This window comes from Pygocentrus nattereri, chromosome 10, assembly GCF_015220715.1.
Source record: "Pygocentrus nattereri isolate fPygNat1 chromosome 10, fPygNat1.pri, whole genome shotgun sequence".
NCBI classification, from domain to species: Eukaryota; Metazoa; Chordata; class Actinopteri; order Characiformes; family Serrasalmidae; genus Pygocentrus; species Pygocentrus nattereri.
This window is the reverse complement of record NC_051220.1, coordinates 6,767,311-6,794,574: the sequence shown is the minus strand read 5'-3', so window position 1 is coordinate 6,794,574 and position 27,264 is coordinate 6,767,311. Positions and strand designations below refer to the sequence as shown.

At 39.4% G+C, this 27,264-nt stretch overlaps 1 protein-coding gene across 5 annotated transcripts in view; it reads left to right on the top strand.

The window, feature by feature from the left end:
• The window catches only part of stac (SH3 and cysteine rich domain), a 65,149-nt gene that overhangs the window by 8,187 nt on the left and 29,698 nt on the right, over positions 1-27,264 (top strand). For 3 of the 5 annotated variants that reach the window (XM_017707829.2, XM_017707831.2, XM_017707827.2), the window contains exons 2-3: positions 5,956-6,313; positions 22,652-22,681. In XM_017707829.2, coding sequence (XP_017563318.1) covers positions 5,956-6,313; positions 22,652-22,681 — 388 coding nt within the window. The remainder of the gene's footprint in view (positions 1-5,955; positions 6,314-22,651; positions 22,682-27,264) is intronic. The other 2 variants (XM_017707832.2, XM_017707830.2) reach the window with 1 other exon arrangement.

The window sequence follows — 27,264 nt, the reverse complement described above, 5'->3', positions numbered from 1 at the left end:
CAGACGATCCTGATTAGGGGGCTGGGAATAGTGTTAGAGGACCTTGTTTTCTCACCTAGATAAGATTACATTGCAGATCTTTAATCTGATGACTTATGATCTCATTGTACGGTGCAGCAGATGCTGTGCTTGTAGATTCGAGGATTAAGAACTGTCCTAAAAGAACATTTGAAGGCAGAGTTCCATTGGCTGTGGAGGTTAAGCCAGGTCTGGGTTGCTGAAATCGTATAGCAAGTATGCTTTAAAGGTCCTTAGGCAGTTGTTAGTTTTGTTGTTATTCTTTGTCTGTTTTCAGGGTCTCTGCCCTTTTGATACTGGTTTTAGAGGGCATTGCACATGCATGTTCATTGGCCGTTCACTCATTGGCAGTATCAAAAGAGGAATAACAAGCTCAGGCCCTGAAGCAAACAGTATTAAGTGTTGCACCTGTTCGTGTTTGATATAAATGCAAAAATTGTTTTCATGTGAAACACCTGTCCCGCACAATAGGCGATAATTAGAGTTATAGAAACAGATTCTGGAATATGTGCAAACACGTGTGAAGCCTGTCACTAGCATGCTAGTGAAGGAAACTTCATATAGTTCTAGGTGTGTGCAGTGTACCATCCAATCGCACTCCCTAAGCCAGCCACCACCCACTGATAATACTATCATGGCTTGTAAATTAAGACGGCATTTTAGGGCCACTGTTTATAAAAATAAAAATAGTAGACTTTGAGAAAAAAAAGTCGTCATATTTCACGGAAAAAGTCGTCATGTTTAGTGGAAAATATAGCAATATTTCGAGAACAAAGTCATAATATTTTGAGAGTACAGTCGTAATATTTAAAGAAAAAATTTTTATATTTCGAGGATAAAGTGGGCTAACTGTGGGGGGGCTGCCATAATGTGTTGGTGGTCTCGGTTCCTGTTCTGACGCTGGAGTTCCACTCGCTCCTGTCTCTTTGTGGATTGATCATTTTGATCATTGTCTGTGAAACTTAATGCCCTCAACACAGTTTCTTGCACAGCGGTTTCAGCTCTTTCTTATATTAATAACAGGCTGGTACTGATGTGCCAGGAGAGACAGGGAGACAGAGTCCTCAACGCTTGTCATTTTAACACATAGAGGTGCTGCCTTCCCTTTGCAATGCCTTTGGCCAGAATGTTGCAATCTTTCCTAGTATTAATGCCACTTTAATACTGTGACTTTTTTCTCAAAATATTATGACTTTTTCTCTCAATAACTTTTGTCTCAATAATACTACCACTTTTTTGAAATATTAGGACTTTTTTTCTGAAAACATTCTTTTTTCTCAAAATATTATGACTTTATTCTCGATTTTTATTTTTATCAACAGTGGCCCCAAGATGCGGTCATCTCGTAGTAAATACATACTACACTGTAAACATTTAATGGTTGAACTTAAAAAAGTTAGATACTAGGCTGCCTTATATTTTTGAGTTAATTGAACTTGTACTGGTAAGTTAACAGAGCAAGAATCTGTGCATGAACTTCTTCTTATCTGAAGTCATCTGATTTTCATCTTCTTATTTGAAGTTACTTACTTTCTAAGTTAGAACACCATTTCTTTACATTAAAACACCATTTTTAGCATTGTGTAGGCTGCTCTATGCACTTAACAGATTGAAGACCTTACAGCTCCTTTCTCTGGCAGCTTGTTTCAGCGTGGCTAGTTATATTGTAATGCCAGCTGTGCCTCTGCTCCAACTGGAGAAAATAAAAATGCTTTCTGGTCAGAAATCTTTGTCAGAAGCTGACTTTCTTGCTCCTAACGATTGTTGTTATGGCTTGGTAGTTTTTGCTATAAATATAATAAATTTCATGTGAACAGCCTACGAATCACTTCTTGTTAAAGTAATAAAATGGCACAAGCCACTGTTCATGTTTCTTGAGATAAGCGTTTCTGTGCGTGGAAGGCTGCTGCATGGCTTAATAAGTTTAACTAGCACAGCAACAGGCTTCATAATTACCTAACAGTGATTCAGTCATGTGAGAGCAAACACAAAATAGTAGCACTGAAATTGGAAATCTCCAGGACAAAACAGAGACAGCTTGTATGGCTACACAATTTTGCGCATTGGGCTCAATTTTCAACACAGTTCTCTGTAAAATAGGCTGAGCAGCAGGGAGGCTAAAGTGACATTTACATTCTCATGGAAAATGCACATTATGCCCCACTAGCAGCTACTCTAGAACTCAGAATGGCAGACTGCCCAATAGAGGAATAAAGACTCATGTAACAAATTATTGAATAATTCAAGAACGCTTGAAATACAGACTATATTACTTTCAATATTCTCCATTTCTAAACAGCATCAGGATGTGAAAAAACTTGCCTACAGTCATTGGTTGAATGTTTCGAGATCAGCTCACGGCAGGTTCAAAGTTTACTAAATTTAAAATTTTGTTTTCTGTACGCTACATTTCTTGGCATGGGATGGAACGAAAAAAGTCTGTTACCATGAATATCCAAGATGCACACAAAACCTTATCCTGCAATAATATAGATAGTGATAACTGTCCAGAATATAATTTTCATATTATATCATTTCCATATTATATATATTATATATTTATTATTATGTCCCAGAAGGATAAGCAGCTTAGATGATGTGTGTGTGCGTATACGATTTTATTTGTGTGTGTGCGTATATATATATATATATATATATATATATATATACACATACATACATGTGTGTGCGTGCGTGTGTGCGTGTGTATATTTATGTGTGTGTATATATATATATATATATATATATATATATATATACACACACACACATGCAGGCTGCTTCTACGAACATTTGTGAAAAAATTGGTTGCTCTCAGAAGCTCAGTGAATTCCAGTGCGGTACCGTTATAGGATGCCACTTGTGCAGCAAGTTCAGTGTGCAGAGGTTGCCAACTTTCTGCAGAGTCAATTACTACAGACCTCCAAGCTTCATGTGGCCTTCAGATTAGCTCAAGAATAGTGTAGACAGCTTCATAGAATGGGTTTCCATGGACGAGCAGCTGCATCCAAGCAGCTTACATCACCAAGCACAATGCAAAGCGTCAAATGCAGTGGTGTAAAGCACCCCTACTGGACTCTAGAGCAGTGGAGATGTGTTTTCTGGATTGATGAATCATGCATCTCTGTCTGGCAGTCTGATGGACGGTACTTGTCTGACTTCATTGTGCCAAGTGTAAAGTTTGGTGGAGGTGGGATTATGGTGTGGGGTTGTTTTTCAGGAGTTGGGCTCTGCCCCTTAGTTCCAGTGAAAGGAACTCTTAATGCTTCAGCACCAAGAGATTTTGGACAATTTCATGCTCCCAACTTAGTGGGAACAGTTTGGGGATGTCCCCTTCCTGTTCCAACATGACTGTGCATCAGTGCACAAAGCAAGGTCAATAAAGACATGGATGAGCGAGTTTGGTGTGGAAGAACTTGACTGGCCTGCACAGAGTCCTGACCTCAACCCGATAGAACACCTTTGGGATGAATTAGAGCGGAGACTGCGAGCCAGGCCTTCTCGTCCAACATCAGTGTCTGACCTCACAAATGCGCTTCTGGAAGAATGTGTCAAAAATTCCCATAAACACATTCCTAAACCTTGTGGAAAGCCTTCCCAGTAGAGTTGAAGCTGTTATAGCTGCAGAGGGTGGGCATATTAAACCCTATGGATTAAGACTGGGATGTCACTCCAGTTCATATGCGTGTGAAGGCAGACAAGCGAATACTTTTGGAAATATAGTGTGTGTGTGTGTGTGTGTGTGTGTGTGTACACACACACACAAACAAGCCAGTAGCCTTTGTCTGGCATTCAGCTATCCAACCTGATGGATATTAAGCAAGTAAGTGGGACCTAACTGAGTGCGGTTATCTAATAGATTTCGTGGCCTGTGGTTTGGAACAGAGGTATGTGTAAGTAATAGTCAGTCTGTGGGTGTAATTCGGGCCTATTGTGTAGTGGACCGTGACCAACTCAGTCCCCGCACTCTGATTTCCGTGGGAGGGGCCGCTTGATCGATTACTTTCTGATGGGCGGTGATCGATAGGTCATCATCACACACAGTTGTGCAATGGAGCTACCACTCACCCCTCACGCTTGAGTGATCGGCCTGCTTTGAATGAGGGTGAGATGGGGGGGCACCAGTGTAATGCAAGTGGGTCCAACCAGGCTTCTCTATAGCGCAGCATGGTACAGAGCTATATATAGAATACCTCCTTATACAGTGCAAATGCAGTGGTCTGCATCCAGGTGTCATTAGCAAGATGTGATTAGACTCATGTACAGTGATTATATTATTTCTTAAAACAGGAACAAAGCAAAATTCATTATACTTAAAAGAAAAACAGGGATTATCATAATCTCTGATTTCTGTCATTTTTGTTAATCCATGACAGACATATTCGATGTCGCAGCTGCTGTAGGTAGGATGCTCTAAATGCTTCTAAGAGCAAAAAGGGATTTTTCAATGTGTCGCATGTAAAACTGGGGCTTTGGCAGAAAACCAGGGTACAGTGTCTGTGTTTGTGTTTATGTCTCTGTGCATATGCGCTCTAACACCTCAACCACATGGGAAAAGCAGCTGATAGGATGAAATTAGGTTAAATATAGTGTGAATCTGAACTACAGTGGACTTGATAAAACAGAATCGGGATGGTAGATCTGATTCAGATAGAGATGTTTGAATCACACTGATAAATTAGTGTCACAGTGATAAAGCACAATCTGTTGTTATCCACTTTTATTTTGAAATTCATTCCAAATCTTCTGTTTCATAATATTCCCATAAGTAGTGTGTGTTGGTGTGGCGTAGGGGAGAAGAGGACCTTTTTAATAGACTAGCTCAGGATCCTGGTGGGTATTGTCGGCTAATTTGGAGGAGTGTCACATTGCGATTGATGGCACGGGTAATGTGCGCTGCATAAAGAGGTTACGTATCAAGAGAGACAGATGACAACCTACCTCCTCTCTCTATCTCTCCGGTTCTCTCTCTTTTCACTCCATAAATAACTCCAGAATAAATGAGACCTATGTTGAGCTTTCATCTAGGCCCTGATGAGGAGTTATGGAATTATGTGAGCAGGGAGTTCGAAAGGATGAGAGAAATCTTACTTTTTGCAGAAAGATCCTGTTAGCTGCATGAGCTGGTGCACTCAATAAATGTGCTCTCAGTACAGCAGCAGGTGGCATCAGCAACAGGCATCCAGAAGAGACCAGCAAACGGGCATGGCATTTTTAACATGTTGTGTCCAGTCAGTAGCCTTCACATTAGACTTTTATTGGAGGCTGGTGCCTTGTGATGTTCATGCCCTTCTGGGCTGAACAATTTGTGAAAGATATCTAATTAAGATTTTTTAAGGCAGTATTGTGATTTTAAATGTTTCCATAAATCCAGCTCCAGGCTTTTAAAATCCATTTTTCTTTACTTAGGGCTTGATTGCTGAATGTAGTATTCCAGATTACCAGTTCACAAGCTCTTAGTTTGAATTACCCCATTTAAAACAGCATTCTTTTAACCTCTTAACAATACAGGTTTATTTCATAAAAGGCTCATTATTCGGTAACTACAGGGACTTCAATGCAAAGTAATGGAGCTTTTTAGGTCATAGAAGTGTGTAATAGAACTTTGTGTCCACTGGCAGGCCTGTAGCTTGTAAAGGGGTTAAACTGAGATTTGGATATTGTCCCTATCCCCATCTAGGCCAACGCAACTGATGGAAATCCAAAATGATATTAGATTTAGCACCTTCCGATACTCTTTTGGTGCATATGCTCGGTACTCTGTACTTTTCCATCCCACTGGAGACATTTAATGTTCATGTAATTTCCAGATTACCATTTGCTGATGGCCATCCGAGTGCATTTGGTGATTTAACAAGAACTGTTCAAGCACACTGTTTTAGCTCTGTTGCATTGAGAAAACTCACTCTTTGTTTTTGTGCTTCTGGTTGTCTCCAGCTGCAGAAGCTGAAACGTTCGCTGTCCTTCAAGACCAAGAGCCTCCGCAGCAAGAGCGCTGACAATTTCTTCCAGCGGCCAAGTATTGACGCTAAGTTCCAGACCGATCTTCTGTCTGAGGTCAGCAGCAGCACTGGTCATCTGAGCACTATCGGAGTATCCGTGTCAGCTTCACCTTGCGTCGCCCCTCTGGCCCCACCTCCACCCCCACTGCCCCCTGTTGTCCCAAGCGGAATGCCTTTGACAATCTGCTCGCCCTCCCGGGCTCCTCGGCCGCCTGACCCCACGGCACACACCTTCCTAGAGCACATGTTTAAGAAACCACACTTCTGCGATGTCTGCAATCATATGATTGTAGGTAAGAGGAATCAGCTTCGCTCATACTCATGATCTTTGAGCTTTTGTTCCCTCACCTTTGGAATACACATGATTAACACTTCCAGATTATATATAGTAAATGCTGAAGTAGAGTGGGATCATGTGCTAATTTAACATTGTTGGAATTCTTCTCACTTCATATGATTGGGAATACTCTGTATACTATACATCTGACAGCTGGCCAGAAACTTTTTTATTTTTTTTTGTTCCAACTGTATTTTTTTGTTTTAGCACATAATGGATTATAAAACTAAGCTTTTAAGGCTGTTTTTAGTCAGTGGAATGTTCATTAATAACCTTCATGCCTTTTTTTTCTAATGCATTATGCTCAATAGTGTAAAACTGGACTAATCTTCACCCGTGTACTTTTAACAAAATCTTTGGCAATTCAGTTGGTGCTGTGCTCATTCAGCTTTGAGCGAAGATGGAATTGCTTCCTAATAAGCAGTAAAAGGACGCACTTAGAACTGTATTGCAGTTAGAACCTCATGCCATAATAGCCGTATTTGTAAGCAGCCCTCAAATACCATTTGAGCTAATATTGCGTCAGAAGTCCTTTATCATCTGAAGTGGCCCAGTATGAATGCATGACTTTTCTGTGGTTTTAGAGATGTGGGTTAAATTTGGCCCATGCTAGCTGAAGGAACATCTACTTACTCAGCTCAGACTCTCAGAGACATGTTGCACATGGGTTATGTTTGCATACCTTAAATGCAGCATTACACAAAACGTTGCAACCTCTAGAAAGCAAAGTGGCAAGTGTATTGTACACTGGTTAAAATTATTTGATAAAGATTTTTTCATCTAGTGCCAATTACTTTATCACTGAAACACTTTGAGTATGAAATGTAATTAAGAAGCATATGTCACCTCTGATACCAGTAAAACCACATGTATCAGTAACGTTAGCATTAGAAGATGTGTTCGACAGACTAAGCAGCTTGAACAGTACTGGCAGTTAGTTGATAGCAAAATGGACACAGTTCTCCTCGCTACAACTGTGACAAGAATCCACGAGCTATATGAGAGTGAGACGCCTACAATTATGGAAGAGTTGACCGTCTGATACATGATATATACAGTCATTGTTTGGAACTGTTGTTCACACTGGAAACTGAAAATTGGTACGGTGTTCACTCGATGGAAATCATGCCATATTCAGGTTCACCCTGCATTCACCCAGTGTTTACAGTAATAATTGAATTGAACTGAAAGTAATACATGCATTCTGATTATTATTTAATGATTAATTGATAATACACACATTTTTGAAGAAAATACACTCTTTTAGGCAAGAGTTTTAAGACTGTAAGGAGTTCAGAGATGAACAGATGTGGACTGTTGAAGTTTAGAAGAACCTGTTTGCTTAAACAGTTAAAGTATTCTACTGCTCCTCTACAAAGCATCCAAACCCTGATTTGCTGAGTTCTGGATTTGTAGAGGAAGAGTAACATAATTCAGTTGATTTATTCACATTATTTATTCAGCAGGTGGAAAGAAAACTTGCAGGACTTTTACCTTATGAAGCTGAGCTTGCCTACCTCTGGAGATGGAGCACTTACAAAAGCTTGTCCCAACCCTACAAGCAAGGACAATTAGCAAGTGATTTTTTTCCCTCTGTGAGCATGTTTTGATCTACTGTAAATGAAGGACATGGCAGGGGTCATGAGTTTTAGAATGTGTGTATTTTGGAGGTATTGTGGGGATGAGATCCTTGTGGCAAGAGTTTTGTACTTGATCTTTGCTGCCACAGGAAACCAGTGGAGGGATCTCAGTAACGTAGTTACATCCAAGAACTTTGGCAGATTGTGGACCTGGTGACCAACCGAAGTCTTGAGGCTTTGTAGAGAGGCCTTGGCATGTGAAGGAAGACCAGCCGGCATGGGGCAGCAGTAGTTCAGGCTTATATGAGAACTTTTGGCAGCCTCTGATGTGAAAAATAGTGTGGTGTAAAAACACTGTACAGCATTCTTGCCCAAACACTCCTTTACATTTACACACAAAGCATATGTTGTGCCGCCAGTCAGTCTTGCGGCTTCCCTCTGGTAAACTGAATATGGAGCAGAGGGAGCTGTTCAGACTTCGGGCGATCCATGTGGTTTGAAACTGTCTCCATAATGTAGGTTTTTCAAGAACCTTGTGTAAAGGGGTCATCCGGTCTGAATCGAGCTGATTGTGTTTCATGTAGGGGCTATCAGACTATCACGATGCCCATGTCCCACTTTTTGTGTCCACGTTTTGGGCATCCAGCCACCTAAGACCACCAGGGACATTACATAAGAATGCCAACCTATTGATGAAACAAGTAGATTCTCCAAAAACATCTGTTCCAAAGGCACTAAAAGTTTCTGCGTGGTAATGTATAAAATGATATTGTTTTGTGTGGGTGTCATGTTTATACAGTGAGAGATAATGTTTTACAGCTAATTGCTGCCAGAGCAATTTAAAAGCTTGTAAGTCTGTGCTTTGCCAATGTTTAAGTCTTGTTTGGACATAACTTACAAGCAGATCAGCCATTAATAAATCATAGCAAGGGCACCGTGGCTTATAGCTGCTTGATGTTACTCTAGACACAGTCTGCTCCAAAAAGCATACAGTAAACATGAATGTGTCTTGGTCTCCTGAACTAAGGCTGATGATTTTTTTGCACACAGATGGAAAGCATACAGTTTGAGAAGACTGATTTAAGGAGAAGTGTTAAACAGGAACATCAAGCGTCATTCCTGAAAGTGAATAAACTAGCAGTGTTAAAGCTAGCATGTTTAACAGAGTTATTTTTAGCTACTCTAATGCTGTGAATTTATTTATCACTGAGTCCAAAGTATCATTTATAAGAAAAGCACATCGCTGATTTTTTTCATTGCAGACTGCAGTGGACAGTGCTCATGGGAGAGGAACTAACAAAAGTAACAACAAAGCTACAGTTTCCCTCAAAACAAGATGTACTGTCAAACTGTAACTGGGATAGGCTGCATTCCTAGAGAAGTGGGAATATCAGAGCCTCTGTTACTCTGCTGGGAGTGTTAGGACTCAAGGAAATCAAGAAAAAAAATTCTGGGTTTTATTAAATCACCCAACAATTTGGTACGTGATGGTAAGAATTTGGTGAGAAAAACATTGTAATGGGAGCCCCTTACCTGAATGGCTGAACCAGGCTTCTTTGAGTCGTCACTCATCTGCTGCTGTGTAGTCACTTACAGTCTGACTTAATGTTAGTCCAGATTGTTATTAAGAGAGTGGAAGGAATCGCTGAACTCTCGGTGTAATGATAGCCTTTCACCTTGATTTAGCCTTTAGTATAGCAGGACGCTAGCCTGGCTGGTGTGTCCAATAGCCCTGCCTGTGCCTCCACCGGTAGCAGGGTCTCACGGCCCATTGCTTCAACCAAGCCTGAAAAACGCTGAAAGTCTCTGCTACTGACACTGAATGACAGTAGTATTTACTGAACTCCAGCACATTCTGACTACTTATGAGCAAGTGAATGAGACAAACATATGAGACAAATGAATTGTGAAATTCAGATGTGAAACAACATTCAGCACCGTTTTTTGCTGAGCTAGAGAAACTGTTGCATACTTATGTGTACACACCACATCTTTAACTGTATATTGTTCAGTTTTGTTTTTAACTATTTGGCACAATAAAGATATTTTTCATTTACTTAAGTTGTTAAACTTGTTAACAACCTAAAGTTGTTAATGGTTCTTATGGGGGGGCTCCCGAGTGGTGCAACTAATCTAAGTGTTGGCCCTATCAACAGGAGATTGCGAGTTCGATCCCTGGTGATGCTGCAGCCGTCTGTAGCCGGGAGTCCAAGAGAGCATTATTGGCCTCACTCTCTTTGGGTGGGTAGGATGGTCCCCCTTCTCCCCCCATCACTCAACGTGATGCTAGTCAGCACAGGCTTCTGTTAGCTGACGTAACAGATCTGGCGGTTGGCGCTTTCCTCCGAGCGCCTTCAGCTGTCCAGTGAGGTTGCCTGAGTGGCAGTTCGAAAAGAAGCGGTGGCTGGTTTCACAGGTCTTGGAGGAAGAAGTAAATGCGATCTAGTCAAGCTGAGTAATTTGTGACAGAGAACATAAATTTTACTAAAATAAAATATTTTTAAAGTGTAATTGTATAAATATCAGGTTGATCAGAAACTGAACTACTGCAGCTCGGCTAAGGGCCACACTGTGTGCTGAAACTAAAACCAGTCGCTAATGGGTAATATGCATTATATTTCCCAGTTCTGTTCAGTAAAGTTGTCATATTGCTGCTAAAACCTTGTATCTCTAAAATGAAAACTTTGCAGGAGAAGAAAAAAACCTACTTTGCTTTTAACGTAAGTCAATGCAACCAGACTCAGGCCAACAGGCCTTTTCAAATTATGTCAAAAGCTGATAAATGATAAAAATGGCGATAGGTTTCGTTCTGACAGCAGCGATATATGAACTTTCATACTGTCAGCGTTTTTGCCTCTGTTTAGCTAGCCTCTGTGTCTCTACCCATGTTGGGGGAGTGGTTGTTATTGTGTTGGTTTGCGCTTAAAAATGGGCTAAAATTGCATAAATTCCTGCCAGGAATGTGCCAAGGCAGGATATTTAAAGTGATCAACCACAGCATTGACAACACTTTTCTGTGCAAGCAGACTCACTTTCACTGCCAGCATACACTAGGCTTACATCACGTGGTTATCAGCTGGTGTTGATAGGTGGTGCTGAATGTTGGTGTTGATCAGGTGGTGCTGAATGTTGATGTTGATCAGGTGGTGCTGAATGTTGATATCAGTGCATTTTTATGAGTCCAAGTAAATGAACACTGTTGATACCCTGTACTAGTAACGGTGTCACCGCGTCCCTAATAACAAGTTGTGTTTTGTTCGGTTTGTCTCTGTTTTTCTCAAGTTTCAGCTAAAAAGAGATGTGCGCACACTTTGCCTAATGTTGGCTAGGATGTGCCTAAGCTTTTCTCTGCAGTCACTTTTGATATATTCCACCTTTCATGGGAAAAATGGAGTGTAAAGTCCAGCCACATTCTTGTGTGCCTGCGCGTTTGATAAATGAGGCTTCACATAGGCTCTAGGCTGCAATTTGAGTTTTTTGAGTGAATGTTGTGCTCACGGATACCGAAATTGGTAGCAAATGACATTTGAAATTTTTCTTTGATGGTTAAAGCCGTTGAATGCACCATTTTTGCGCAAAAGGTCTGGTAGAATTCTGGCAAAAGCTTTATGGGCAACTGACCCTTATGCTTAAAAACAGCTGGAGGTTTGATACGCAGGCACCTTCTGATGTCTGCGCTTCACAGCCTTTTATGTGGTATCTGAGATGTTGGGTGGAAATGCCTTGTGGCTCTCAACCAGCACAGCTGTGAGGTTTATTTGTGCCATGAATTTATGTGCGTGTGCATTCACAGTGTGTATTTATGAATATTATACACATATTCCTAGCTTGTTTTCACATACGAGTATGTGTGTGCATGTTTTTGTATTTTTTTTTCCCCAGTGTGCCTGAGAGGGTGTATGTGTGTATCTGGGTTTGTGTATGTGTTTGTGAGCATGTGTGCATGTGTGTGCCCGGCAGATAGCCAAATGAAGGGGGCTGTGGCACAGCCGTTAATTAGCTCTGCAGGGGGGCAGGCACTGGACCAGTCCAGATGTCCACCTGTCAGCAACAGAGAGAGAGGGGGACAGAAGGGAAGATGGAGAGAGAGAAAGAGACATAGAACTGGAGAGAGAGAGAGAGCTGGAGGAGGGCAGAGAGAGGCTGATTCATAACTAATGTTATGAAAAGATAAAAGTCCAGTAAGAAATAATAAACACTAAATCCTAAATAGACTTACAGTATTTCTGGCTGAGTTTATGAACTAGAGATGAAAACATTTAACGTTAGTAAGGACTAACTATCTGAATGAATTTGAATGTTTGTGTGGTGTTTATGCTGTTATATTCTACGTGCATTTGTGCTTGTACATTCTTTGCTACAGGAAACAGCCCAAGATGTGTAAGTGTATGTGCTGTAATGCTTTCTGTGGTTTAGCATATGGATCCGTCAGGGCTCATCACCTGCGTCCCTCGCTGTCTCTAGCTCAGTTCCTCTGAGGAGCATGCTGACTGCCAGCTTTCTGATTACGGCAAATTGAGCTCCAGCCTCTACACACAACTTCGGATCTTAATGCTACATGTTAAATACAGTGAGACCTGCCTGCTGCACCCTAAGTTTAGCTAGACCTGCATGCTACACAGTAGGGATATAAATGATTAACTGTCATATAGACGTCTATATCGCTGCTGTCGGGAACAAAACCTTGTATCTCCAAAGCAGAAACTTTACAATAGAAGGGAAAAGCACACTTTACTTTTAACATAAGTCAATGAAACCATTTTGGGTCGTTTCTTTTCATCCAGTCATCTTGAAATTTACACACAATGTAAAGGTTTTCAAATGATGTCCAAATGATGTCTTTCTAACTAACAATTTTAAGAAAAAACTTAGGATGATATTGGTGATTAAGACCCAATGTTACTTTGAAATCATCATCAATAAATGTAAATACTCCATGTGAAATTTGGGTCAAATATGCTCACGTTGTAAATATTTTAGCTTTTATTTCTTTATAATCCTTTATATTCATCTTTGTAAAGGGTAGATTTTTATATAAAAAATACGAAAATAAAAAAAGATAAAAAAAACTATACTCATTAATTATATTTATTGTATGTAATATATATATATATATATATATATATATATATATATATATATATATATGTATGTGTGTGTGTGTGTGTGTGTGTGTGTGTATATATATATATATATGTATATATATATATATATATATATATATATATATATATATATATATGTAAGTAACAAGTAACAAACTGTAAAAACCTTGTTAAGTAATAAGCAGGCTTATCATTAAAGTTAAGAAACATTTTTAAATTGTACCCATGCAGATAGTTCTGTTAGATTGACCTGTTAAAAAATGAATCACATTAAAAAATAGTAGTGTTCTGGGCTCCTTGTTGATAGAGTGATAACACAAATGTAATGTAGGGCTGGACCTGAATATTCAACTATAGATACTTAGATGACTCAAGGTTTTGGTCCATAACACAGCTTTATTTTTAATTTGCTACAAACAGTGTTAAACATGGCAAAAAGAAACACAGCCTCTACCTGTATTCTGGCTTTTCAACTTAAAGGTCCTTGTAAAAATGAACCTAAAACAGCCCAACATAAACATGTCTTCTCTTTAATAAAAGCTACCTATAACACGGTGTGCCATAGTTGCAGGCCGGTTGCTTCATATATACCTGGTCCCACATATCAGTACTGCAATCCACGGTCTACATGAGGAAGACTTTTAAATGTTGGGACATTAGTAGAGTTCAGTTTATGTGTACGCTCATAAGAGTGCATGTATAAGAGATTTTAGAGTTGCTTAGAATATGAAAGTTTCTGTTTTGTAATTGATATTTTAATGGATCACATACCTGATTTTAGGCTTGTCAGTTAACAGTGTTAGTGTCAGTCAATAGAATTTGCCAAAATTTGCATCCCTACTGCACACTAATCACCTGCATACTAACCAATGCACCTTAGTGTTGTACCTTAAGAACTAGGCTGGAAATTTGGAAGTGTTCCCCAGGGGCTGCTCTGTGTTCTGTGGACGCCTGTTCACTTCGTGCACATCTGAAAGGAGTGAGCTGCGTATAAGCTACAGGGTTTTATTACATGCTCCAGATGGCTATTGAGTTTATGACTCCCATAAAGCAACTCCTATCCGAACAATGCGTCCGAAATCAATTTTGCCCCGTGAGTGCTTGATGGTGTGTGTAGGCGTCGCCATTCTGTTGTGCTGACAAGGGAGGGTAATGGAAGACTCACGCTGTTGAGCGACCGTTGTTTGCAAAAGAAAACCTTATCCTGTGTACAGAATCATACAAGATACGTAGAAAAAGCATAGCAATGCCTTGATGTAATGGTAATAGGTGAATAGGAATATGCAATAAGGCTTTCGATCTAAAACTCCACTGCCTTTACTGTGATTTGGTATGTTTGCCACCTTTTTAACCCATTATGACCAGCAGTATTGCCAGCACGTTCATGGTACACTGTCTGGAATAACTTTATAGTGCTTTGAGAGATTTATTTATTTTTGTACATTAAATAGACATTTTGTGCTTAATCAGATGAGACAGATCCCTTGACAGTAGTGGTAAATAGTGATAGTAATAAATCATTAAGTTAAAGTGAAAAATATAAAGATGTGTCCAGGGGGCCAGTTTGTGGGACTGTGTGCTAAACAGATATTTTGTGATTTGGAGACTTCTGTGAGTCCAGGTAAGGTGATGAGCCCTGTTACTGCTGCTCCCAATGGCATTATGGAGCTGGCATAGGCATGCCAGTTGCTCTCCATTTACTCAGTGAGTTGTGGGTAATGAAGCAGAGGCAGTGGTGCTTTACAGGAGGTTTAACGACCTGCTTATAAACACACAGTGTTTCTCTGATGAAATGTTAGTTACTGGGCTTGTCACTGTCACGACATTTTAGCTGACCATTAATTGTCCTGCAAATAACTGTGAGATTTAACTGCCTTTTTTGGTTTATGTGTCTGTTATACTATAATTGTAATAGTGGAACTTATGACAAGGAGCCATTTTTTGACACTGAACTTTTTAACATGTCAGCAGTTAAATTAAGAAAGAAATCTGTATGCCTTTAAAATAATAAAACATGTAGCTGTGGCTGAGAAATCTTCCTTAAAATCAGTCTGCTCAAGTAACACTATTGCTGCTGATAGAAGTGAGGTGGATAAAAATAAGGATGCATCAATACTGATACTGGTATCAGGTATCGGCTTGATACTGCGCTCACATACTCATAATCAACCTCATAAAACTGCTCCAATACCAACATTTGGGTACCCGCTGATATCATGCGATGTAAGCCGAGTGGATATTGCCACACTAATGAACAAATGTAAATGAGGTTCTGCTCTGTCACGCTGTGGCAGTTGGACATGTCAAATGTTCTGCTGTGGTATGTTCCCACCAGTGATTTTAACCCATTTTAAATACACACAAACACATACACAACCACTTCTCCAATATGGGTAAAGACATGTAGGCTTATCTGATAACTAGTTTGACTGAATAGACTGGTTATGGTTATGGTTATTTTTGTAACTTTTGAAGCCAGGCATACACTGTGTGATTTTAGAAATCTTGTTCTTTGGTGACAACTAACACCGTATGTTTGAATCACCTATTGTAAACAGCCTGTGATGCGATTATATGTGCACACTTTACAAAAGTGCTGCTCACACTGCATGTGAAACGCAACCCCTACAGATAGCTCTGTCTACAATTTCCGATAAAACTCATCGTCAAAACAGCGTACAAGTCCAAGTCCCGAGCAAAAAACATTGGCTGAATCCCAAATGACTCTTTGCTCCCTACAAAGTGAACTGCGTAAAAATAAAAAATAGTGTCCCCTGCATCCAAACAGTGCATCCTATGTTTGATAAATAGTCTTATTGGATTTAGCCACGTGTGCACAATCCCATACTGAGAAAATAGTGTACTGTAGAAGCCAGAACCTAGACAGTTCACCAAATAGGAAGGAGGGGGCATTTTGAGATTCACCCAATGACAAACTGTGCTACAGCAGTTTTGCTAGATTGTGTAACACTGTGCACTAAAACTCAAAAACAGGTGGTCTACAGACTATTTTAAAAAGACAATTTAAAAAATCACTGTATTAACATTTATATCTTGCAGTTCTATTAAGTCAAACTCAAAAGTCGATATATACGGGTGATGGTACCGCAAATGTCGACTTTTTGCCTCTGTTTGTGTGTGTTGACCACTGTAGGAGCAGTGATTGCGATTGTCTGTGTGGTGGCACTGCTCAAGCTTCAAGACAAGTGACCAAAACGTCTGACGTGTCAGAAATCCATCTGATCGTCCAACTGTTCAATCGGAGCTCGCTTTGGCAGCTAATTGGGTATCACTTACCCTCTCACACTGCATGTCAAACGATGGCCAATGAAGCTGAAATTCAGCTCAGTCATGAATTTAGTTGGCTTCGGCTTAAAAATGCCCTAAATTTGCACAGTGAATGCCCAGCTTAAAATAGGCTGTAGAGAGACTGTATTGTCCTGTATACGTGATGAATTTGATTGCATTTTCTGCTTCTCACAATCTCAGTAGTCCTAAACATACTCAGTGTTGTTAAAGTCTGGACTCTGGAATGGTCAGTCCATTGTTCTTACAAGCTTGTTTCCAAAAAAGTTGGGATGCAGTGCAAATTGTACAACAGCAGTGATATGCAAATCATTGCAACCCTGAAATTAATTGAGTTTTTTTTTTTTATTTTCAATGGAGGCTCTTCATTGTTTGATTTTTTTCTTTTTTTGTCCATGTCCTTGTCTCAATAAGTGCCTCTTGAGTTACACAGCTAGAGACAGTTTTGGTGATCTACCAGGTCTTGCACAAAAGTTTGGAGGCCAAATTTTCACTGTAGCTTTTAAACTTTTTTTTTTTTTAGTCCACTTTAGAAAACAGTTTTTTCCTTTGACTTCCTTTGCCTTCCTTATATAGGCAGATTGAATGCATTAAATAGTTGCAGTCAGCTGAAATAACTGCGGTCAGACAATTATGTAATAATCGAGACAGGCCTATTAGTCCTATGGCTCGAAAGTTCTGTGATGGAAGACTTTGTGTAGGTCGTTCTGGGAGGAGGATGAAGTATGTGCATGTGGCTTACTCTCTCTTTATTGATAAGTCAGCTGTCATTAAGTCTAAATTGATCCCCTCTGCAGAAAACCAACAGGAAATGTTGTAAATTTATGGTTCTGCAGGAGACATCAGTCCTCCTTCAACTTGCAAATGAGAGAGGCAGACAGAGAGTGGGAGAGAAAGAGAGAGGGAAGGTAAGAGAGAGAGAAAGAGGGAGAGAGAGAGAGAATAAGATTAATAGAGTAGTAGATTTAAAAAAACATGTAAAAGAGAAACAAATAACTAAAGGGCAGATCGGAGTAAATAAAAGATTACATTTTGATTCATGATCCCATTACTGCAGATTTATGGGCCGCTGCATTTTGACTTCTATTCTTGGAAGGAAAAATTAAAAGTACAGAAAGCAAATTTAGCCTGAAACTGTACCTGCAGTAGGTGTTGTGGTCAGTAACCGTACTGCGATTCGGTACAGTAATTTCATGTGCTTGAAAGAGAACAGAAATCGATGCCTATTACAAGCTGATCATTTATTTGGTCAGCTGGTGGCACCGGTAGCATTTCGCTCCGTTTGTCTTTTCTGTTGTGGAGAGCCGTGACTACACAGCCTTCCTGATCTGGATCAATATTAATCTGAACATTTTGCCGAGCGCCTCGACCCACTCGGCGGATTTTCTGTGTACTGAGTCATTCGGGCCTCAGCTCTAGGAAATTATTCTTTGTTCGGCGTCACCTGAGTGACGGTAATCACTGAAACGTATAGATGCACCCCTTTCTGCGCACAAAGGGCCCTAGAATAGATCAAATAAGTGCATCAGATATGCAACATAAAAGCTCTTTTGATGCGATGAGAGGGAAGCAGCATGTACATCGAATCAATTCAGAATGGCAGAAATGATCCACACAGGAAATGAGGAGGCTTAAAAGAAGTGGACACTTCAGATTCAGTGGTTACGTTGCGTGTGTCTGCCCGTGTGTGTGTCCAAACATACATACATATATATATATATATATATATATATGGCATAGCTGAAAGAGAGAAAAGAGAAAGGTGACATTTTCCTTCTAATGAGATTGAATCAGACAGAATAAAGCACAGAAACATTTTCTGTCTCATTTGTTCTTTGTCATTTTTCAGTAGGTGCATCAACATGCACATTAATAAATAACTCTTACTCTTAATGCTTCTTTATCTAATTTTTAAGAAGCTAATTGCAGTAAGGAAATTATGAGCATCTAAGCAACTTTATCTGGTTTATAATGTTTTTTAAATGAGCATGTTTGGCTGTGCACCCAAAGCGTGTCACAGGTAAGGGGCCTGTATGGAGAGAAACCCGAGTAATCAATGCTTCCAGGAGTTTGCAGTCACAAACTTACACAGATGCACCCAATTCTTTCAGTATTTGCAAGAGCTTGCAGTTTTGTCCAGTCAGTGCGTTATTTCTGCATTAAAAGCATAAATCGTAAGTGCTTTTACGACTATTGTATGTTTTATGGCACATGCTGGGAAGCCATGGACAATTCAGAAATAACCACATTTGTCAACAAATATTTCAGCTAAAGATGAGAGAAATCAATTCCTGAATTCTTTCCAGGAAAGCAGGGTGGAAACTGATTTAGCCATATGCAGCATTGTGGACCACAAACAGAGGTCGACGCCTGTCACTGTTCCTCAGTAAAACATAGCTTCAGCTTCAGGTTTATACATTTAACACTGTGTTTTCTTATGGCAAAGAACATTAAAGCCCAGCTCAGAAGCAGGTATATAGATATCAGCGATGATTGCCAAGTAACCTGATGATATTTTGAAGTAATCACTTTGTTGGGAAAGAGAATTGAAAGAGAGCAAGAGAAGAAATTGATTAAATTTGATGTTCCAGATTTTTTTTTTTAAACAAGAAAACTTTGTAATTATTTTTACGTATCGTTATCCAAGGTCTAGTTCAGAGTCATACAGTACATTCGGATGTTTCACCAAAACAAGTTTGAGAGCACTTGATTTTACTTTGCTCATTTCTTCTGAATATACGATTGTAGAATTATGATGCTTATTTTGTGTACAAGCAGTTTCAGCATTAAGTCTTAACATTTTAAAAGCTTCTATCTCTGACAATTGAAAGCATGTTCAGATATTTTTCATGTGTAGTCTCTCTGTCTGCATGTTCTCATTTCTCAGAGGTACAGTTTATCAGGAACAAGTTTTATCAGGAACGGACCTATTTTGATCCACTAAGCTGTTCAAAACAAGATAAAGAAATATTGTCAGGCTCACGATCATTTACACATACAGTTTAATTCAAACCCCACCCCCCCTTTCACCCCAAACAAACAAAATGCAAATATAGCTGCATATATTGAGGAAAAATGCTGCGAGATCCTGGTAATTGACTGACCACCACTCCCATGTTACCTTTTTTTTGTTGCACAGTTGTGGTACGTCTATACATCTGAACACTTCTCTTGAAATTTTGCTGTACCTAAACTTTTGACTGTTGTTGATGCACATAAAATCAAACCCATTGTCTGTACTTGGTTCTGCTGTTTTAGAGGCAAATAATTGATGTTAGTGGTTTGGCAATTTCTCTCTGAAACTTACACTGATGGTATTCAAAATAAAACAAAGAGACTGATAAATATTTTTATCTCACAGTGTTCACTTTGTGACAATGGGCAAAAGATTAGCCTGTTCTTTGGATTTACCCTAGCAGCTCGATTCAGGTGTTATCATAGCCTAGTCAGGGCTACAGTTACTGTAACAAAGAGGAAAGTATCGGTTTATCTACAGTATACTGGGACTAAAGAATACTGAATGAGCATGAGATTGAGCTGAAGTTTTCTCTGTGTGTGTGGGTGTGTGTGGGTGTGTGTGTGAGTGTGTGTATCTAATATCAGTCTCTTTTGATTTCAGTCTCTGAAACCAGAGCAGTGCAATCAGTGCAGGTGAGATGGCTGAGGTGCTTCCTGAAGGCAACATGGCATTGTATTCCTCATTAGGCCAGGAGGATTGTGTGCGTTTGTCCGTGTGCGTGTGAGACAGATTTCCTTTGCAGAGTGTGACCTGTGTCACCTGAGAATCACTCGTAGTGCATATTTGATACCAACATAAAGGAGTCTTCCTGCTGAAGAACCAGTAATCTAGTCTACACCAAGAAACCGTACACATAGCCAGTGTAATATATGTGTTTTGCTGGTAGAGGTGGGCAGTATGTTGATATGTTATTGTTGACACAATAAATTGAGTCACAGTATGCGTTAATAATATGAAATGGGCACTGACCACTGTGCCAATGCATATTGCCATTATCTTGTTTTTTTATGACTACAAAAATGTCAAGGAAGTTGAACAAAAGAAAAAATCATTGTATTCAGTTTCTCCAAAGCTTAGAAAAACTAAATATCGTGGTACATACCACGTGTCTTCAACCGTATGGAACCGAGCGTCTCATTGACAGTCCATTCTGAGGCAATTGGAAATGGCCCCTTTAGAATTGTTTATATACATGCCACAAGAGGAGCTGTGCCATGTGCGTGTCTATGTTGGCTCGAGTGAAATGTGTCAGTGTGTAAAATAGCAGCTTTTTCTTTTCTACAACTAAACAAAAGATTCTCAAGGCTTCCTTTATTGTAGGCTGCACTGTATTTTTTCCAGAGCGAGCTCATTCAGAGCTCAGTTCGAACAAGTAAGTGCTTTTTATCAATTTGCTTAATCAGAGTAACAATAAAACATGACTGACATCTCACTTATATTCCTTTTCATCTTGTTTAACCCTCTATTGCATGAATTATTACTTGAAAATGATCAAAATGTTTTAATGTGTCTTTGGTATTTAAAATTGCTTAAATGATGGAAATATTTGAAAAAAAAAAATCTGTTTTTAAAGTGGGGTATTTCTTAAATTGTTGCCATATGGCAACAATGCTCAGTTGTAGCACAGCACCATAAATCTAAAAAAAACCCAAAAACTAATTTTGAATTTTTCTCTAAAAGCATACTTTTAATGAAAAGACAACCAGCAAATCCAACTAATACTTAGTAAAATGTACAACCCAATATGTACAAATACTTGAAATCAATACATTTTCAATTGGTATTTGCAATGTGTGATAATAACAGTGTGATGATGAGAATTCATGGTCATGTGATTTCATAAAGTATTTGTCCTTTTAAAGTAAAAGACCATTTTTCCACAACTAAATAGGAAAATGCAGATTTTTTTAGTAAAATTTAGATAGTGTAATTGTTGCCATATGGCAACACCATGCAGTAGAGGGTTAAAAAGGTAGTTTGTGAGACAAAGTAAATAAAAAAATTGACAGATGTACAGATTTGTTAGTTAACATACTTTATTCCAGTGTCCATTGAATTCAACAGATGGCAGAAATTGCTAAGTTTTTGCATTTTGTTTATAAGTATCATGACATATCGTTATTTGCAGTATAACTGTGGAATATTTTAGGAGCCCTAGACTGTCCAGATTTTTCCAGCCTAACTCACAACACATAGGGATAGAGCAAAAACATGGATTCTCTGGGGGTCCGTGAGAACTGGTTTGAGAAGCACTGATCTAGCTAACTCAGAAATCTCGCTTTCTGAAATACCCACGTTTGATCCATTCAATCCGACTTTTAAAACAAAGTATGCGTTCTAAGCATGAACTCAATTTCTGCAAGACCGTTGAATAGTTTGAGATTGTAAAGCTTGTAAAGTACCAAAGCACCAGGTAAGAAAACCCTTGAACTGTTCGAAAGCCAGTGCCAGTGAGTGGCAGTCAGGCTGTGTCGAAGTAGCAAAGATACTTAAGGCTGACCTAAAGCAGAGCTCTGCCCGCATCCTGGGCCTCCGAACATCACGCTGGTTTGAGCTCCATTATGGAGATCCAATTCCTTTTATGGCTAAGGTTACTCGACCACAGTCTCCAGTATCACCTATCAATCACAAAAACACGTAAACAGGAAGGTGTGAGAGGTAGGAAAAAGTGCTGTAGCGTGTTCATGGCATGGCACGCTGCTCTGCTTTTTCTACATTGGGCCAGGATCTATAGAGGAACGAGCGCGTGTTCACGTTCTGAGAGAGATGGCTGGTGACCAGACACGTGATCATCGATTAATCAATTAAAACGCTGGCAGAGCATCATTTACAGGAGCAAATGGATGCTCTGTCAGGTTGTTTTAGAAGCGTTATGAAAAGTCCTGATGCTGTGTTCCTCTGGTGCATTCACAGAATTATATTATTTTTTGTTTCATATATGTATCAGAAGTTATTGGACAGTTTTTGCACCATGTTAACGTCGTTACAAATGATTTGGTCTTGACTAAGTGCAGGTCTAATTTTTACTCCATCACAAACACACCATCCTTTTGGTTGACAAACTTTCTTCTCTGAGAAATGATAATAAAAACTACAGTATCCATCATCACTCGTCGGTTCCTTGTTGCTTTGTTGTGCTACGATGAAGAAATCTCTGTATTAACAACATAAACTGTCCTGTTTATGGATTTTGTGGTAAGTGAGTAGACAAGCTGTTGTTTGGTTTAGTGCTTACATTCATTCTAATACTCCAGGAACTTTTTGTTTGTAATTTTTTTTCTTAGCTTGCCAAGGGGGAGCGGGCAAAGTCTTCGGTAAGTGCGTTCTGTTTCCTGCTGTACTGAACCCATGACTGGTAGGCAAAGTAGAGCTAATAAAATAGTAATAATAGTAGTAAAATAATTATGAGGCCCCTGTAACCATGCAAGTGCCTGGTATGAGGCTGCACGTCTCATAACTAGTCTTATGCCTCATACTCAGGGGACCAAAAATGCTTCGAGGCATTGTTCTTCAAACCCTTGGCTGACACTCATTTGAAGGAACTCACCCTCAAGCATTTTGAAGTCTTCTGTGACATTGTGAGGATCCTTTAAGGAAGCTCTTTTTTTTTAATAAAAAAAGACACCCTTTCTGGATCTGGTTTTCCAAGAGTGTGTCTGGCCGTGCTACCATCTTCTGTGTAGATATTTATGTAGAGTTGCGTGATTAGAGGCTATGATTTTAGTGAAGCTTTGCCATGCCTGCGTCTAATGTGTCTGAAATTATAGTAGTAATTTTGACAAGGGAGTCGAGTAATTAATCAAGCAAATGTGTTTACTGTTCGAGTCGCTCTTGGGAGTTCTTGTTTTTCGCTCCACTTGCTTTGATAAAAGATAAAGTTAGACAGTAATAAGATTAATATTCATCATGTTAATGTTCCCAACATGGACAATTTAATGGTTTAAGGCTTTTATAAAAGGGCTTTATTGGCTCTTTCAGGCTTTTTAAGATGTACCACACAATACAGTGTGTTGTACAGGGGTGTTAATTGCCTTTATGTACACTGTCTGCCAAACTCTTAGAAACACCTTGCCTTCTTTTGTCGATTTCCCTGTGAAGTTTGATTGGACTCTCTTCTTTTCCAATCTTTTGTTAAAAGCACATATTGAAATCCTTTTTGGCCCTCAAAAAGTACACTATATGGCCAAAGTATGTGGACACCTGACCATCATACCTATATGAGTTTGTTGGACATGCTGTTCCAAAACCATGGGCATTAATGTGGAGTTGGTCCCCTCTCTGCAGCTATAACAGCCTCTACTCTTCTCAAAAGGTTCCGCAGTGTGTCTGTGGGAATTTGCCCATTCAGTTGTGAGATCAGGCTCTGATGTCGGACAAGAGGGCCTGGCTCACAGTCGACGTTCCAGTTCATCCTAAAGGTGTTCGGTGGAGTTGAGGTCAGGCCTCTGTTCAGGCCACTTGATTTCCTCCACATAGGGCTGGGCGATAAAATGATAACAATAATTATCGTGATATGGATTTTCCTCGATAGAGCGATAAGAAAGGGTTGATAAATCGGGACAGTGCTAACATCTTTCCAGGCTAGCTGTTTTTAGCAGCGGGCTAACTAGAAGTAGCGCTCTGTCACTCACACAGCACGATGAAATAATGATACTGTAGATCAAACAAGACGCAAAAGCACCGCTTTCAGTTTAAACATACTTAAAGGGAGGGCTCAGTTTGTCTGGTGTTAGATATATTGTGGTTCATCCTTCAAACTACTGCGATAGAATAGAGAAATGCTGGTGTCTCAGTATTGTGATATACTCTGACATGGATGTGGAGTGATGGCAGTAAAGTGGTGTGATCCATCACTAACCTACCGAGCCAGCTGATGTTTGTTGTTCGTACTAAATGGACAGTGCTGAGAAATTAAACAGTTGTTGGCCAGTTGTTTTCCAGCTGATAAAAAAACAGCACACCAGACACTTTCTCTCACTGTCACATGACAGATTTGCGAAATGTTCCACTGTTTGGCGAGTGTTTGTCATGTTCCGACCATTAAGGATTTGTTTAAACCAGCAATTAACCACCCAGGAGCAAAAATCAGCCTTTAGAATTGCAAGAAATAATGATTTGACATTTATCGCAATATGTATTGATATCGAGCAATATGAATTTATCGTGATAAGATTTTTGGCCATATCGCTCTGCCTCCACAAGAAACTCGTCGAATCACGGATAGCTATACATGTGTCAGATTTTAATTTCTTCAGTCATTTAATTTCAATTGCATTATCACTTTCTAGCTAATAATATTTTAATAATAAAAATAATATTTATATAATGTAGGCCTATTTCCTCATCTGTTTGTATGTTAAAATAGTACTGGTTAGCACTGATAAAATTCAGTATCATGGTATTTTGCAAATATATCACAGTATCATGCTGGTCACGTTTAATGTTAATAAAGTAAACCACATCACGCTTCCTGAATTTCCTTTTTATGGATTTTAAGCAATGTTGCTCACAGATGCAGTTTGGGTGCAGCAGAGGATATATAGGCTTCAACATTGGTGGCCCTGCTCTGTGAGTTTGCGTGGCCTACCACTTAGTAGCCAGGCAGGATGCTGCCATTTACCAACAACAGCACTCACAGTTAGCTGCCAGGCAGATCTAGCAGGGCGGAAATTTCACATACTGACTTGTGGCAAAAGTGCCATGTTTAAAGTCACTGAGCCCTTCTGTACAACTCATTCTACTGTTAGTGTTTGTCTAAAGAGATTGCATGGGCTTGTGCTTGATTTTATGTACCTGTTAGCAATGGCTGTGGTTGAAACACCAAACCTAGGAAGGTTTAGGCATCCTTTTGGCCATATAGTGTAATTTAAACCCCTGAAAGATGTGAGTGCTGATAAAATGTGTGAGATTTGTTATCATTTCTAAAGGAGCCAGCTGTTTGTTCAGTTTTTACAAAGAGTATATAGTTAGGTCTAAAGCAGGACTGTCCAGTTCTTTTACTGCCCCCTTGCTGCTCCACAGCAGAATTACATTTTTAGGTAAAATAATCATACTAAAAAAAGCTTTTCTGAGCCTTCTAACACAGATTTAACAATAAATGCTCACCAGCCTTTAACCCTTTTTTTTAACCTTTTTTAAAGATTGGTACGCAGACCGCTGCTCACATGGCAACGCAGACAACAGTCCTGTCTAGCTAGTGGCTAACAAAATGACAAAAAAGAATGATATTCAAAACAAACATTGAGAATTTAGAGATAAATGGACAGACTTATTTACATTTATATGCACTTCAGCTTGTTTCCAGGTATTTTTAATCTGCACTGAGAAACTGTCAACGCCCAAAAAGTCCACCAAAAACGTTGAGAGACATTTTAAAAGGAACCATTCTACTTTTGCAGAAAAGTAACGTTATCCTGCCAGAGATACAAGAAAAGTGGTTATAACTGAGCTAAAGCTTAAAGTAGAGCGAAGTAAGTCTGCTTTTCCTGCATGTTGTGTATTGTAGCCTATACTAGGACATTAGTAGTACATTAGTAGTACATACTGGGATGTATTTACAGTCAAGATGTTAAAAAGTTAAACCAATAAATTAGAAAATGCCGTGGCTCCTCAGGTGGTTTGATTTTTCTTAATGGGACAGAATGGCTCTTCTTAAGTTTTGGGTTGCCAACCTCTAACCTAAATGTTATTCATACATGATTTAAAATATTAATATGCATATTAATAACTTTGCGACAGAGTGATCTTCAAATGTCTTCACTAGTCTTAAGCCTTTCTGACTGACGCTCAACACTGTCGCAGTGTAATTAGTGTTTAATATCCTCTCCCTCTCTAAACCCAAACAAGACTCAGCCTCTTTTGCACTATGTAGACAGTGGTTTAATTAAGCCTAAGTAATCCTCCTTCATTACAGCAACAAAAAGAAGAAATCAGCCATTGTTATTGGATAGCTGCTTTTGGAATTGTAGATGCTTTTGTGAAGGTTTTTTTCTGTTACTGTAACATTATAACTGCACTGTAAAAGTACTTAGTCAGTTCAAACTAGAAAAAAGTTTGAAAATATATTTAATCCATCTCTCCAGTATCTTTAATCCATGAGTCTCACAAACCTGTTAAATCGACCATTTTTTACAGTTCATTTGCGAAAGTGATGAGTATTAATCAAACCAAAGTTTTGCCCCTGAGCTGCTCATTCTTCTAAGATGCCGACCAGACCCATCTTTGGTGCAGTCAATAAAGTTGAGTGTGCTGTCATTGTGTTGAGAGCATGTAACGCTTCTCTATAGCTACGTTCACATTACAAGCCTCGTTTCTTGACATGAAAGTTCACACTTATTTACCTAAGTGATTCAAATCTGTCATTAATGTGAACGAACCAGTGTCCTGAAATGACCCACATGAGCACGTCCTACTTATTAACGTCACGTGAATCAATCACGTACAACATCAGCAAACAGACTAACGGTCTGAACGAGCCTCGCTGAAAAGATAATTAACTTTGATCAGCTCTCTGCTTCATTATTAGAGTGAGACGAAGGTGAAAAGGGTGAGATGTGTTGCTTTTCCACCGTTTACAGGCTTTAACTTCTGTTCGTCACTGCTGCCATAGTAACTCTGAATGATGGTGCACGCGCAGTCGGAGAAAAGCCGATCTGAGCTTCACATCAAGGTCTCACCGCCTCAAATCGTATACGTATCCCATCTAAGACCACACACGAAAGTGACTCAGGTCGGATTTGAACAGATCAGATTTGCGTGTCCACAAAGCTCTGAAAACAGATCTGAGTCACATTAGGGCCAAAAATTGGATTTGTGCCACTTCAACCGGGTAATGTGAACGTAGCCTAAGTTCCTTCTGATGTGAGAAGTTAATCTGTGTCATGTATCATTACCAGCT